The sequence below is a fragment of the Condylura cristata genome, unplaced genomic scaffold (genome assembly GCF_000260355.1).
Source record: "Condylura cristata isolate star-nosed mole 26May11 unplaced genomic scaffold, ConCri1.0 scaffold00043, whole genome shotgun sequence".
NCBI lineage: Eukaryota > Metazoa > Chordata > Mammalia > Eulipotyphla > Talpidae > Condylura > Condylura cristata.
Genome location: NW_004567144.1, coordinates 3,163,362 through 3,180,596, shown reverse-complemented (window position 1 = coordinate 3,180,596; position 17,235 = coordinate 3,163,362). Strand labels below are relative to the sequence as shown.

Genomic DNA, 17,235 nt, shown 5'->3' with positions numbered 1-17,235 from the left:
ATATACCAGAGACATTTTGTGGGGGTGGAGTGGGGAATGGGATAAAAAATGGGGTGGGGGGAGGGAAATGCACGGGATTATGGTGATGGCATACGGGTGACTTGGTGATGGGAAACCCGCGGGGATTACAATCGAGATGGGGAAAAAAATGTACAAAATGATGTAAAAATAAACTTTTGTAATAAAAAAAAAGTGTGTTGTTTAATTACCCTATATCTTTGAATTTTCCAGATTTGCTTCTGTTGCTAACATCTAATTTTATTCCACTGTGCCGAGAAAAAAAAAAAGATATTTGGTATGATTTAAATCTCTTTATATTTGTTTAGACTTGTTTTGTGAACTAACATCTTATATTACCTAGAGAAAAACTTGTGTACTTGAGAAGAATGTATCCTGCTCTTATTGAATGGAATGCTCTATATATGTTTATGTTGGGTTCATTTGGTTTATAATGGTGGTGTAGTCCTCTGCCTCCTCATTATTCTTTTGTTCAGATGCTCTAGTCATTATTGAAAGTTGGGGGGATTAAAGTTTACTACTATTATATTGCTGTCTATTTCTCCCTTAAGTTCTGTGATATTTGCTTTAGGCATTTCTCTGATATTGGGGCATACAGATTCATAATTTTTGTATGTTCCTGTTGAATTGACACTTTTACTATTATGTAATGTTTGTCTTGGTCTACTGTAAAAGTTGTTTTTTTTTTTTTTACATAAGGCTTATTTTTATGATATAGGCATAGCAACCCTTGCTCTCTCTTGGTTATCATTTACATAGAATACACTGTCCATTCTTTCATATTTAAGCCTTAAATCCAGAGAGTTTCTGTAGAAAACAGTGGGTAATTCTTTTACCCACTTGGCCACTCTTGTCTTTGACATATTTCTATTTGAAATAATTGATAGGGAAGGGTTTACTATATGACTTTTGCTAGTTTGTTTTTTTTGTTGTTGTTGTTAGTCTTTTACTTTTGTTGATCTTTCTTCTTGTTGTCTTATGTTTTGGTCATACTTTGTGTTGATATATTTTAATTCTTTTGTCTTTGTCTTTTACTATAACATCTATAGGTATTTTTTGATTACCTTACAGGTTATGAAATATTTTATAACAGTCTATTTTAGGCTGGTAACAACTTATGTTCAATTGCATACAGAAACTCTACTTCTCCTCAATATACATTCTGTTACTATTTGTCACATTTCATATCTATTGAAATTATGTATCTTTTACAATTTTATTTTAATACTCTTGTTACCTACCCTTTATATTAGAAATAAGTGACTTACCCACTACCATATAGTACTCTGCATACATCTATAACAATTAGTTTTATACTTTCTTAGTCTATCATAATTGTTTGTGTTCTCCCATTTCTACTGATAAACTTTCGTTAATAGTTCAGGTAAGGCAGGTCTACTGGTGATAAACTTCCTTGGCTTTTATTTATCTAGAATGTTTTTTTTTCCTCCCTTATTTTTGCAGAAGAATTTTAATAGGGAGAGCATTTTTTGTTGACAGCTTTTTTTATTTTTTTCAGCACTTACATGGTTTCTGCTCAAGAATTCACTGATAATCTTATGGGGGTTCCCTTGCCTATGACAAATTGCTTTTCTCTTGCTGCTTTCAAAATTCCTTAGCTTTGACTTTTGATAATTTGATTATAATTTGACTTTGTAGATGTCTGATTTCTTTATTTAGTGTCCTTTAGGCTTCTTAGATATGGATGTTCATTTTCTTCCACTGATTTTTAATTTTCAGCCATTATTTCTTTGAATGAAGTTTCTGTGTATCTTCTCTCTCTTTCTGAGTTTCCTATACACTCTATAATGGTCCCCTTGATGGTATCTCATAAGTCCCATAAACCTCTTCACTCTATCTCATTCTTTTTTTCTTTTTCTGCCTGTAACTTCTTTCCAAAGGCCTACCGGAATTCACTGATCATTTCTTTGGGTTTATCTAGCTTGTTATTGAATCCCTCTCATGAACTTTTCAGGACTTTTATTTTCTTTACTGTCACAATATCTGCTTGTTACATTTAAATATTTTTATCTCTTTGTTGAAGTTATCACATTGTTATTTTGGTCTTGGTGAGCATCTATATAAAATTTATTTGGAATTCTCTATCAAGTAATATAATAACCCTTTCATTAGAGTTAGTTTCTGGAGATTTAACCAATTCCTTTGTTGGAACATATTTGCTGATTCATTTTCTTTGACTCTATGTGGGTGTCTGCATATTATGGAAAGAAAGAAACTCTCCTATCTTCACAAAATTACCTTGTATAAGAGAAATACTTGAATCAGCCAAGTCAGAGATACTGAAGGTCTTTAAAAACACTTTTCCTTCCCAAAGTAAAGCAAGAAGTGTGGTTTTTGTTCATTTACTAGATGTTAAGCAAGGATAGGGGAGAGTTTATCAATCCAAATCATCATCTCCATTCTCCCCTATGTGACCAAGCTTACCAGATTATCAGAGTTCCAAGAGTAGGCAAGAGTGATGCCAATACCTTCAGGAACCCTACAGAAGTTGAAGCACTGAGAGCACAGATCAACTCTTCCCTTCTTAGGAATAAGGTGCAAGCTAGAAGGTTTCATCAATCCACGCTATTATACATAGAACAGGGTGAAGATCAATAGCATCTACAAGTCCAAACTATTCTCAGTTCTTCCCATGGAAGTCAGGCTGTGATGGACCCTTGTGAGATTCAAGACTGGAAATTCAGAGTGGTGATTAAGTTTGAGCCTCTGATGCGCCCTTTGATAGTTCAGCTGGTAGAACAGAGGGCTGTAGACTGGACTTATGAAATTTGAGCCTCTGGCTCCCAAATTAGAAAAGTTGGAGAAGGAATAAGAGGGTAGAGCTAGATCAGATCAACTCTGATTCCTCATAGAAGAGGTTATTATTGAAGTCTGTCGCATGATAATAAAACACCTGCCTTAACTTCACCCGTGGCCAAAACCAAGACAACTGAATGTTCTCACTAACTGGAGTTTGCAATACCTGGATCTTAAAAGCTAGAATAGGGCCAGGGTAAGAATTCATGCTTACAAAGTAAGGAGAACAATTCCCCATTTGGAGCCCTATTTCAGCCTTAGTCCACACCCAGTGCATTATCTATTCTTAAACCACACCTAGAGGTTGAGGCTAGCACAAAACTGTGCATGAGATTTTGGTGAAGAGGTTAGCCTAGGGGAAGGGATCAATGTGGATCCCTACCACACAACTTGGGACAGCATTGTAGGACACTTCAAAACTTGATGGATAATGGACATACCCTTTCAGTGGCCTACTACTCTGGTTTCTTAATTATTATTCATTAGTGCCATCAGTAACCCAGTAATATGAATAAGTGCAAGGCATCTTATTATTCATAATATTCATTACTAGCATCTATAATCTGAACAAGTACAAAGGCAACGCTCCATAAAACATTAGACACCTAAAGATGCTCGGCAAAAAACACAAGATTATCCTTAGCTTCTTGTAAGAGGGCATAAAGTCAATTTATCAAGATAAAAGAAGAAACCTCCTTATTACAACTCACAAAAGAAAAAGCTACAAGTGAAGAGACAGAAGAGCATACTAAATACTAAAGCAAAAAAAATAATAATAAAGTCTCACTCTAGCAGAAATGCAGAATATGCCTGATGAGATGTTTAAAGAGTTCTAAGTGTACATGTTCAATAAAAGAATTATCCAAAAAGGACAGAATAAAGACAGAAAATTTGAGACTATACAATTTAGAAGTAATGTATATGAAGATACTATAAATGAATTATAAAATACAATAGAGGGTCTCAACAGTAGACAAAGTAATAAGAGAAATAGTAAGTTTCAAAGCACAATGTTGGAGTACACGCAAATAGAACAAGGAAAAAAGGAATTAAAGAATGTAAACTATGTAAGAGCCCTTCAGTATAACCTAAGAAGAAATATCACCCACATTATGGGGTCCCAGAAGGAGGGGAGAAAGAGAAAGACATAGAAAGTTTATTTAAAGAAATCATTGCGGAGAACCATCTCAACCTAGGAAACAAGCCAGATACCCTCATCCAAGAGTTCCAAATAGTGCCAAACAAAATAATACCAGACAGACACACTCTAAGACACATTATCAAAAAAAAAAAAAAAAACTATGAAAGCTAATGACAGAGACAGAATATTAAAAGCATTGAGGGGTGGGCCCTCCCTGGTGACGCAATGGGTTAAGGCACAGCACTAAGAAACTAAAGCCACTTCCACATGAGTTCGATCACCGCCTGCCTGGGAGGAGATCCACATGGCGTGGCAGACCTCTCCTGACCCGCCCGCTGCTCCCCTCAGCAGTGTACTTCGTTGATCTGCCTGTTCTGCTCCCCGCTCTGGCTCTGGTGAATCCTCTCACCCTCCGCATCTCTGGCCTGTACCCCAGTTCTGTATGAATAAATAAATCTTAAAAAAAAAAAAAGCATTGAGGGTATGAAGAAAAACCTCTAAGGAAACACCAATTAGACTCTCTGCAGACAATTAAGTAGAAACTCTACATCATATAATAACCTCAGCAGAAACTTCAAACCAAAATCAGTAGAAGTAACACATGAAACTATGGAAGTGGAAACTATACAAAACATAAAAGAAAGATGATCAAAAAATAAAAAGACAAAGAGAAACCAAAAAGTAACAAAATGGCAATGAGTACTTATATAGTAATATACTCCTTTAAATGTAAATGGCCCGAACTCACCAATTAAATAAGAGTGGTTGAATGAATTTCAAAACAAAGTCCAAACTTTTACCATTTACAGGAAAACTCATTTTACTAATATAGACAAGCACAGACTTATGAAGAATGGAAGACAATTCTACAAGCAAATGGCAATCAAAAGTATCAGGAACAGTTATATTTACCTCAAATGAAATAGCGATAACTTCCAATTAGACAAGGTAATAACAAGATAGATATGAGTATTACATTGTGATTAAGGACATAATCCAATAAGAACAAATAATTATAAATGTGTATTCACCAAATGATGGGACACTGTGATATATAAGGTGACAATTAGTAGAACTAAAGTAACATTGGCAACAACCCAATAATAAGAGGGATTTTAATACTCCATGTGGAGTACATAATAAGGCCTTCAGTCTTGTTCTTGATTTTTTTTTTGTAAATTTTTCTCCTATTTCTTTTTGTTTGTTTTTTTAAATCATTTTTGGCCTATATTAGTAAAACTGCAGTTAAATATGATTCCACATGGCATAACTGAGAATACTGTCTGTGTCTATATGTTGAATGTCTGTATGTCTTTTACTTGTGTTTAATTGTCTTGGCCTCGAGGTGTTCTAAATTGGTTTGGATGGTGCCTATTGCTATTGTAAACAAACAAATGAAATTGTAATCTTTATGGTAACTAATTTGTTAAAAAAACAGGTATTGGTATGTATGTTTGTATATATATATATTTTCTCTTATTTGAGGTTCATAATGTTAGGCAAATTGAAGTCTGGAATAACTAAGGTTTTGAAAACAAAAAAAAAAGAGAGAGTCTCTAGTTATAACATAAGGAAAATAGGAAAACTACAAGGCTATGGTTTGAGTGCCAACAATTGTCTTACTGAACTGAGCTGGAGCTTTCACGAAATTTGGATTGTCTTTGCTGTTACTTCTTTTCTTCTTCATATTTGTGACAAAGCTTCCCAGAATTCCAAATTGAATTGAAATTTGGTAGTTTGTCATTTGGTTCATTGAAGGAAGTTTTGTAGAACCTCAGTAGAGCTCCTGAAACACTCCACAAAATTTCCCCTTTTCCCCCTGGGAAAAGCATTCAGATCAATTTGTCTAATTTGGTATACATACTACAGTAAAACTGGGAAGGAAGCACTGTCACTTGGAAAAAGGTAAACCTTGTACATAAACACAACTGTTAACTCTGTTTTTCTAAAACATGTAAAAAAAGTATTTTTTGATATGTATATAAATTGTGATTGTTGATCATTGTCTTGTCATATTATTAGTCTGCTATTAGCAGAAACTGGTTCTGAAAAATTTTGATATGTATTTGATATGTATGTAAATTTTGAATGTTGATGATTGTTTTGCCATACTATATTAGACAGTCTAGTATTTGCAGAAATTGTTTCTAAAGAAAACGAAAACATTTTTTGTTTCAAGTAACAGCTCTCAACAGATTCTAATTGATTGAACTTTTGATATTGGAAAATACTTTCCACAAGAACCAAATAGAGTGATCTTACTAAGTTTTGTTTGAAATACTACTGACAGTTTTTCTTTGATTCAAAGCCAGTTTCTTTGCTTTAAATGACCTGGATCTATAATAATGTTCTCATTTTTTTTCAACAGAGGTAATTTTTGTTTCTATTTCTTCTCTCCCCTTGATACCAATGCAGTATAAAAACTGTAGTAGTAATTTTTACTACTCACGAGTCTGTTTTTGTGTAACTTCAACAGGGTATTTTGTATGTGTAAACTATAAAAATTGGCAATGTACTTCAGTGTCTTTGCTTGGAATTCTCCAGGAACTTCAAACAGAGCTGAACGAAGAAGATGAACATCTGCTGCTTTGTTTGTAGGGTTCCAGGGACCTCCAAAGGTGAGGAAGTTTGCCTCCATTGGAAGGCCTGGACAACCCGGACTGGACAATATTGAGCCCTGGTAACCTCAAGAAGAGGTGACGCCAGGTAGAATCTGCTGGAACTGGTGTTGTTCCTGAAGCCTACATGGACTGGACATCGACTGTTCGCTCTGATACTATGGACTGTTCCAACAAGGCCAACTACCCTGTAATTTTATGCTAAAATAGAAATATGGTTAAATGTTAGCTTGAATACATTATTAGATTAAGTTGGAATCAAGGTTGAGAGAACTTGTTTTTACGGAAGTTATACCAGTTTTTGAAGATTTTTGTTTGTTCCTGTTATTTTGATATACATATATTGGAACATTTTTTTCCTCTTCACCTATATGATGGACTATTTTACAGTAATGACCATCATCCTGGGCATTCATGAACACTGCTGGTGACTGCTACTTCTTTTGCATATGCTGGAAACCTTACAAAGACTGGAAGTGTTACGGAGACTGTCCATGAAGACTACACCCTGTGATCTGTGCCACCATAGACATGGTGGTATGAAATCAAAAGGGGGGTATTGTTAAAGGAAAGGATGTCCTAAAGGAACTCTGCAGAGTCTTATGGACTCCACCCCCTACTCCAGCTTTCTGGCCACTATCCCCTACTCCAGTGTTTGGAAACTACAACTCCCAGCAGTACCAAGGAGAAAACTGCAAGGACCCAAGGGCGGAGCTAGCAGGAATTCTGGGACATTTGAGGGATAAATAGGGCATGATTGCATCTCTCACACTCTCACTCGGGAAACGGCTCTCCAGACCACGTGACCTCGGTGTGTTCAGTCAGTAGCCATAGGGTATTCTAGTTACTTTGTATTCCACTGTCTTTCCCTGGGTTGTTTCTTATTCCTTTCCCCTTTTGTAAATAAACCCATTATTGACCCTTTTGTGTGTGCCTGCAGTATAACTGAATTGTGAGCATGCCGGTGAGGCCCCACAGACAGGCAGCCCAGTTCACTCTCGGCTACCCTGTAACACAACTATGGACAGATCAACAAGACAGAGAATAAGGAAAAAGCTTCAAATGAGAAGCTAGATCAAACAGGCTTAATGCATATAATATAACATTCTATCCAAAAAGTGTTGCATATACTTTTTTCAAGTGCACATGGAATATTGTCAAGCATAGATCATATGTTGGAACACAAGTCAACTTTCAATGAAACTACAAAGACAAATCATAACAAGCACTCTTTCTGACCATAATGCCAGAAAAGTAGAAATCAACTACTTTTAAAATCTGAAAAAAACATTAAATACATGGAGACTAAGCAACATGATATTTAAGTTATTTCATTACAGAAGAAATTAAAGCAGAAATCATAAAGTACATTGAGATTAATGAAAACAAGTATACAAGCTGTAAAAAATTAATGGAATGCACGAAAAACACTCTTAAAAGGTACAATATCTGCTGTACAGGTGTTCATTAAGAATCAAGAGAAATTCTAAATAAACAACTTAATATTATACCCTACCAACTGGTAAAAGAGTAATCAAAAAGATGCAAAGTTAGAAGAAGGCAAATAATAAAGGGAAAATCAGAAATAAATAGGAATAAATAATCATACAAAAGATAAGTAAAATTAAGAGTTGGGTCTTCAAGAAGAGAAACAAAATCCGTACATGTTTAGCTAGCCTAACAATAAAATACAAACAACATAACTACTAAACAACCAGCAGATCTGGGCAGTAAACTGACCAAAGAGGATATCCAGAAAACCAGTAGATATATGAAAAAATATTCATCATCACTTTAAATAACAGAGATGCAGATGAAAACTACAATGAAATATCATATTGCATGTGTGAGAATGGAACATATTAAAAGACCCCAACAACAATGCTACACAGGACTCAAAGAGAGGAGAACCTTATTATACTGTTGGTGAGAATGTTTTCCACAGCCATTTTGGAAAACAATCTGCATTTACCTTAAAATACTAAAATAAAAATGTCATGTGGGCCGGCAAACCCACTCTTCAGCATCTATCCAAAGAACAAAACCATCAACTCAAATAACTATATGCTCCACAGTGCTTATTAAAGCATTATTTACAATAGTGAACACACAGAAAATCTGCCCACTGTTAGAGGACTGGATTAAGAATATATGGTATACACATACCAGTAAGAATGGCCCATATCAAAAAGACCAGAAACATCAAGCATTGCCTTCCCACACTACTCATGGAAATTTAGATTGGTCTAGTCACTGTGGAAAACAGAATGCAGATTCCTCAAAATATTAAATATAGACCTACCATATGATCCAGCAATTCCACTCCTAGGTATTTATCCAAATAATAAAAAACAGCAACACTAATTTGAAAAGATATATGCACTCCTATGTTCACTGCAGCAATATTTACAACAGCTAAATTATGGAAACAGTCTATATCCCCAATAACAGATGAGTGAATAAAGAAGATGTGGTATTTGTACATAATGGGATACTGTTCTATGTAAAAATATGGAATATTTCCATTTATGACAACATGGATGAACTGAAGCAGATTATGCTAAGTGAAATAAGGAGAAAAACAAATACTGGATGATTTAACTCATCCGTGGGATACATAGAAAGTAAACAAAGGCAACAGTGAAAACTAAATGAAAACAAACCCAAGTAATTTGACTCTAGAATTGAGGCTACCAGAGAGTTGAGGGTGGGGACTAAGAGGGTAGTGGGCCTAGTGGACTGTGGTGGAAGATTATGAGTGCTTTGGTGATGTCAGATGATAACACACATCTGAAGAAGTGTGAACCTATGCCTCTAAATCATATGCAGCATTATAAACAATGTTACCTCCATTAAAAAAATAATACGGTAAGAAAAGATGTGGTAGTGTGGGATATCTACATACACAATGGCATAGTAGTCAATCATAAGGAAGACAAAATAATGTCATTTATAGCAAAATGGCAGAAGTTCAAAGCAATTGTGTGTAGTAAAAAAAGCATGCCAACATGACAAAGACAACAACTGGCCTTTTACATAGTGACTATTTAGGCAAAATATTTATGAAAGTGAGATTTCTGAGATTAAAAGGGAATCAGGTAGGGAGAAATAGTTAAAGGAGTATCAAGGGATGGTGGCAGGAGAGGGGGGAAGAAAAAATTAGGGACTCTGAATACATGAACCAAATATTCCCTTCCCCTGAGAGAAGCCAGAAGTTGTGGATTCTCTTTCTTATATGATGCTGTGCTAAGGCATGCATGCTGGGTAAACAGTGTCTCGAATCTCTATGCAGACTTCAGTGAGTCGGGTGTCACTTATGCCTTGTATCTGGGAGTCTTTCATTTGGTTTCTAGTTTTCTCACAAAGGGAATTTTCCAGGAATTGTTGTTGAATTGCTGTATTTATGGGAGGAATGAAGGTACTGGATTTCACCAATTTACTGATATCATCCTCTTCAGAATGAATCTTTAGTGTGTATGTAATAATGTGATAAGCTGATTCTAAAATATACAGAGAGAAATGCAAAGGATCAAGAACATCCAACAAACTTTTAAAGAAGAGGAACAAGGGGGAAGGATTTGCTTTAGCAAATCTCAAGAGTTTATTTATTATAAAGCCCAGTAATTAAGAAGACAGGTATTGCTGCAATGACAAGTGGAGTAACAGAACATAACAGTTCAGAAACAAGCTCGCACATATACAGACACTTGACGTATGACAAAAGCAACACAGTAAAGAAGTGAAGAAAAAGACAGTTCTTGGCACTAGGTCAGTTGAATATCTCTGCGTAGAGATGAAGTCTGGCCCCTATATCTCACCACACACAAATCAATTTCAGGTAGATTCTATATCTAAAGGTGAATGGGAAAACACAATGTTTCTGGAAGATAATGTAGAAGAATATCTACATGTCTCAAGGTGGAAAAATACTTCTGTGTGGAATACACACACATACACACAAACTGACCATAAAGAAAAATACTCAAAACTAGACATATTAAAATTAAAAACTTCTTTTCAGCAAAATCTACTGAAAAGAGGTGTGGAAAAGGCTTACAACATAAAAAGTTTTAAATGGTTCACAGCCAGGGTATATAAAGAATTCCTACAAATCTATAAGGAAAGAAACAATCCAAATAGAACAATGGGTAAAGGACTTGTTCTATGTACTTCACAGAAGATATATAAATAAATGATAAGCTTCAAAAAAATACAACTTCACCAGTCTTCTGAGGAATGCCAAATAAAATCATAATGAGATATTACTACAAACCCACCCATCAGAATGACTGATTTAAAAAGGAATGATAATAACAACTATTAGCAAAGATATAAAACAACTAAAATTCTCATATGCTGCTAGTGGGAAAGAAAACTGGTACATTCACTCAGAAAACACTTTCATTATCAATAAAGTTGAAAATATGTATCATTCCCCATGACCCAGAAATTTTAGTCCTAGGTATATACTCAACAGAAATTCAAGTACAATATAGCCAAAAGACATGAGCAATATTGTTCAAAGCACTGTTACGTATTATAATCCCAAACAACAATCCAAATATATATTATCAGTGTGCAGTATTCAAACGAGGAAATAATACACAAAATACAAAATAAAAAAAAAACTATAGTTCCATGCAACATGATAAATATCACAAATACAACACTGAAGAAAACACACAGAGAGACAGACACCCCCCTCATATACACTGTTTGATTTAATTTATATCAAGTTCAAAATGGGCAAAACTAATATGTGATGTTAGAAGTCAAGATAGTCATTAAATTTGGTTGAAGAAGACGGTATAGTGTTCAGAAGACAAAAGCAGGTGGCATTTGTGAGATGCTAGCTTGCTTTCTTGATCTCGGTTCTGTTTAACACTAGTATTTCACTTTGTAATAATGTATCAGATGGTAAGTTATTTTTGACCTTTTCTATATGATATTATACTGCAATAGGAAAGTGGGAGCAGGGGATAAAGAGCTAAGTGGCAAATATGTATAGAAGAGTGAGATAATGCTGATGCTCTACGGGGGCAACTGTGCAAGCAAGGCAAGTGATTTCTTTGGTAATATTCTATGGATTAAATGACTTCAGTTTTCTAGTATAAAAAGGCCTTCTATATAAGGCAGTTACAACTAAAATACAGGTTATTTTCCATAAGACCTAAGAGAGAAAGACTGGGATAAGACCTAAATGCAAACAAAACCAAACATCAAACCACACATTAAGTAAAATGTTTGCCTTAGAAGTAATGTGGATAGGGATCTTCTCCAGTACACTTTCTGATGATTCTGGAAACCAATGAAACATTGCTAATGGAACTATTAACTCACCTAAGCATAGCTGACAAGTCACAGACTTAGCAAGACCTGAGGCCAACAGGCCTGTTACATAAAGAGAAAATTTTCTTGTTTTATATAAACATCTCCAAACACCCTCCCCAAAAAACACTCAATTCAACTAGTATTTAACTAGTTGTAACTAGCACTGTGTCAGGCACTGTGGGAAAAGACAGAAAAAAAGTAGGCAGATTTCCAAGGACTTCTACTATAAAGACAGGAAATGTATCAATACAATAGCATTAATATGTATAGAGTAATTCTAAGACATGATATACAGATGGTGGGTTGCAGGAGCAGTTAGTGAAAGAGAAAATGGGATAGGTGTTATGAAACCAGTTTATCAAAAACCTTGCATGTCTAGATTTAAACAAGTAAATATTTTATCTGGACCCTCCCCACCTGAAAAATAATTCTTGGATTTAATGATTCTTAGTCATTTTCTTAATCAACCAGCCAAGAAGGAATGTTTAACCTGGATACATTAATATTCTATCTAGTTAAACAAAGCAATATTTTGTGGAAAGTTAAGGTTGAGTTCTGTAATATCATCTCAAATAATTAAGAAGACACTCTAAATATCCCCCAAGTTTAGAATAAACCCTTATTAATCTGCCCATGCTTATTTTTTGGAATACTTCTTATACCTTTGAGTTTGTGTTTAAATTATCTGAAGGCAGTAATTTGAGTAAGCTACTACCTATATTACCACTCCCCCCTCACTGGGCCAAATAAACTCTCAAGTATATATTCAAAGATATCCAATACCTAACATAGGGCCTAGCTTATATTAGGCTTTCTATTTATTGAAACAGATTGTTAAAATAACATCAATCTATACCTTATTCATCTTGCTCATAGTTTGGTAACCTTCTATCATAACCCTACCTCAACTTCTCTCTCTTCAGACTGAAAAAACTAGAAATTTTCCCATTCTTCTGATTCATTGCTTGGGTTTCTGGGGACTTTTTAATCAGCTGCCAGCTTTTTCTTGAGATGTTGTCACTAGAATTTCCTACACAACTGTGGTTAGAAATCCACTTTTGCTCTTTTTTTTTTTTAGATTTATTTATTTATTTGTACAGAACGGGGGTACAGACCAGAGATGTGGAGGGTGAGAGGATTCACCAGGGACAGAGTAGGGAGCAGAACAGGCAGATCGATGAAGCACACTGCTGAGGGGAGCAGCGGGCGGGTCAAGAGAGGTCTGCCAAGCCATGTGGTCACTTCCGGGGCAGGTGGGGATCGAACTCATGCGGAAGTGGCTTAAGCTTCTTTGTGCAGTGCTTAAACCTGCTGCGCCACCAGGGAGGGCCTTGCTCTTTTTTTTTTTTTTTAAAGATTTATTTGTGCATACAGAACTGGGGTACAGGCCAGAGGCTCAGGGTTGGCGAGAGGCTTCACCAGAAACAGAGTGGGGAGCAGAACAGGCAGATCGACAAGGTACACTGCTGAGGGGAGCAGCGGGCGGGTCAGGAGAGGTCTGCCTCGCCATGTGGTCACCTCCGGGGCAGGCTGGAATCCAACTCAAGTGGAAGTGGCTTTAGCTTCTTAGAGCGGTGCTTTAACCCGCTGCGCCACCAGGGAGGGCCCACTTTTGCTCTTTGACGTGAAAAATATGACCATTGTTTTGTCTGTTTTCCACACCCTTCCTGATGATGCCTACCATATTCTTGGCTGTGAAGATCAAAATCACAACTTGGCCAAATTCTTCACAGAATGATCAATAGTGATTTTATTTGTTTGTTTATATTTATTTATTATCCTAACAATCATACTGTATATTGCCTAAGTTAGAGACTGACAAGCTGGCTCCCAGTGTCATCACTGATGAGTATCTAGATAAGAGTCAGTGATAATTCCAGAAGGTCCAAAGTGACCTTCTTAACTTTTATCATCAGCAACTGTGTCCCCACCGTTGAGACTTTTCCAACAATTCCCTTAGAGAACTTTGCTGATCTCTCTGCTATGTATTCTGGCTGCCCTGATTTAATTCTGTATCTTGTTCTAAATTTTTTTAAATTGAGAGATTTCATACATACATCTTGAGTGAGGTCTCAATGAGCCCATCACCTCATAAGCATGGATACATTTACATGACCTTACACAATGAAATACCTCGAATATTTTGGCCCTATGATCTCATGAACTCTTCCTACAATTTTCTGTCATCATTTTGCTTTCACTGCTCTCAGATAAACTGGTAAAAACTTGAATGTACTTACTAGCTATTGAAGGGTGTATATTTTTATCTTTCTCCCTCTCCATCTAAGAGTTGCTGTAACAGCAGCTGTTTGTGTTGAAAAACTAAAATATAAAACTATGACCTACGTGGCCAAATCCCACAAGGCTGTTTACTTCCTTATTTATGAATCAGAATCTGTCAGCACAACCTAGAATCTTGACTGTCAGCAGATACTGCAATTAAATGTCCCTGCAAAGCCAGCAGAGGGTGCACCAGGGCACTAGAAATTTTACCCAAGACGTAGCAATATCAGTTTAATAGCCAATCAACTTTTCCTTTGTGCCTGTGTGCATGGAATACTAAAACTAATATACTCAAGTTCAATTTAATTTCAATCTGAGATAAAATTCCTTCAAAGTTTACTCCAATTGTGCTGAGAGTGAATCAGGAAGAATTAGGAATACATGGTCAAACTATGGCCAAAATGTAGGTGGAGTAGAATAAATCATGCAGATCTGAGCCCTCTACTTTGTTAAAATTTTACAATGAAACTCCATCCCACTTTTCCCCAAAAGACTCTAGTGGGTAGTGTGTATAGGTAATGGCCACTGAACTTGGAGTCAAGAGACCAATTTCCATTCTAATTTTGACTATAGCTGTGTGATCTTAGACAAGTCACTTGCCCTCTCAGAGGCCATGTGTTCCCCAGTGGGAATCAAACAAAATGGACTTATGTGGTCCCTTGCAACTCTAAAATCCATTCTAACTGATGTCAGCAAATGAAAGGAGCTTGTATGTTTGTTTCTACTGGTTACAAAGAATGCAATTGAAAGGATAAAGGACAGGAATTGGGGAGTTGATTTAAATCGAGACAGAACTATTGGAAGTACCATACAAAGGTCAGGTAAAACTAAACATCCCTAATAGCGCTGTCAGAGCACGCACTATCACTACACTCTGCAGTGCAACTGCCCTGTTAACCCTCAGTCTATAAACATGGGTCTGTCCAATCTGAATGCCGAAAAGCCCTGGCCATCATTTGACTAACTGCCTTCATTTTTTCACAGCATATCAATATTCAGCTGCTAAGTATTTCTACTGGGCATTAGTGGTGGTGGTGGTTAAGAGGGACAGATGAAGGGAGCCAGAATCCTAGCTAATTATCATTTAACTACAGTGTTTCAGGTTCCAAGAATGAGAAACATGTATCCTGATTCTATTCTCTGATAAGCTGTTTTATCAGTTGGAGTGTGCTACCAAGGTATTTAAAGGCTCAGGGCAATTTTACCATGCACATGTAGAAAATTTGTCAGTCGTAACACTATGTATGGTGTTATCATGAGTGTGCCACTGGCTTTGGCTGTGTGGTCACAGTAGCACAAGTAATGTTTAGAGTTATGGCAATTACTCTGCATGTGGTAGGAAATATCCAAAGCCTGGGTCCCACCTCATCACCTCAAGAAACTTATTGCACAACTCACCCTCTTACCCAAAAGGAACAAATTCATTATGATTCTTTAACCATTTCAAATGGATTCTTGCATATTTCTCTTAAAGTCTTAAGTTTCACATAGGACAAAATAGGGCAGTCAAGAGATACTTAGTATAAAAATGCATTAAATTTACTTGAATAAAGAGCTAGAAAAAGTTGAAGATAAATACCAATCTCAAAGTTTGCTATTGGGGGCGCAAACCCCATGAAGACACAAAACAAAACAAAAACGGTTCTCCAGAGGCTAATCCTAAGTATTCCATCAGCAGATCCCTGTGTTCAAGTTACCGGTAAGTTACTTCACACTCACCCCCACCCCTCCAAAAAAAAGTAAAAAAAAAAAAAAATCAGGACCGGCATGCAAAGGGTGAGTTTTATTTCCATGGAGTATTTAAATTGCTCTTTAGAAGTTGCCTAGCAAGACGGCATATTTCTACCAGAATTCCTCTGGGGCGCTGATCCTCACAAGAACACCGAGGACAATCAGTCTCAAATTGCAGGTAAGTGTGAACAAGCCCATGTTCTGGTCAGCGCACAGGGACCCTGAGCTTAAGTGCGGTTAAAAGTCGTTTCAACAGGCGTGGAGCAGTTATTACAGCTGTTTACAGCTCCAACTCCAAAGGAGTGCCTGCTGGTGCTGGCACCGGCTCCGGACACGAAAAAACAAGCACCGCGGGCAGAGAATCTCACCAGGAGCCCAGGGGCCAAGCCACTGCCGTTACTCCGCCGGAGGGGCACGCCGGCACCTCCGCGCCGGGCCCGCCGGGAGTGCAGCCAACATTTCCCGAGGCCGCCCAAAGCCTGGGGCGGAGGGTGCGGGCCAGAGTTCCCCCGTCCAGGGGTCCCGAGAGGGTTTGGGGAAGCTGGGCCAGGGAGCAAGGACCGCCGCCCCTGGGCAACCTCTCTGCCCGTCCCGCAGGTCCCCTCCAGGTCCGGTCCTCGAACTTGGCTCGGAGCGGCCGAGCCCTCCCCAGGGCCCCCGCCCTGCCCACCAAGGGAGAGGGCCCCCGCCGCCCCGGCGAGGTGACTCACCTGGTGCGCGTCCTGGGAGTCTCGGGGGAGTGCGGTTTCTCCCGCTTCCAGTGGCGGCGACTGGGGTGACGGCTGCCTGAGGTGGCGGGTGAGGGGACCGTCGGCGTCGAGGCCAGCGGGGCTGCTCAGGGTGCCTGAGGTGCCCGGGGTGCCGAGGCCGCTCAGGCGGGACTCAGCCCCGCGTTCCCGCCGCAACTCGGAGCGCAACTCTAGGTAGCAGCACAACGTCAGCAGGTGGAGGGCCAGCGAGAGGCCAAAGAAACCCAGGAAGAGCCGGCAGCTGTTCCCTTCGCCTGCCCGGGCAGGGGCCCCGCGACAGCCGCAGCCCTGGCTCCCCCGCTCCCGCCGCGCTGCCGCGGCCAGGGGTTCCCGGTGCTCCACCTCGGGGTAGCCCATGGCCTCCGGAGACACCCACTCTGAGGCCCGAGAGCCGCCGCGTCGGCCTCAGCCCTTCACGACCCCTGACAGGCGGCTACTGTCCTGCCATCGGCCAGGGGCTGCAGGGACCCGTTCCTGCGCGACCGAGGCTGGGCGGGACGGAGCAGGGAGCAGCCGCATGTGCAGCTCCACTCCGGGAGGGGGGGGG

General features: G+C 38.4%; 1 protein-coding gene across 4 annotated transcripts in view; it reads right to left on the bottom strand.

The window, feature by feature from the left end:
* The window catches only part of EDA (ectodysplasin A), a 390,933-nt gene extending 373,699 nt beyond the window's left edge, over positions 1-17,234 (bottom strand). For all 4 annotated transcript variants that reach the window (XM_004694445.2, XM_004694446.2, XM_004694447.2 and 1 more), the window contains exon 1: positions 16,650-17,234. In XM_004694445.2, the coding sequence (XP_004694502.1) occupies positions 16,650-17,045 (396 nt within the window). In that variant the 5' untranslated portion in view covers positions 17,046-17,234. The remainder of the gene's footprint in view (positions 1-16,649) is intronic.
* Between the last annotated feature and the right edge of the window lies 1 nt (position 17,235).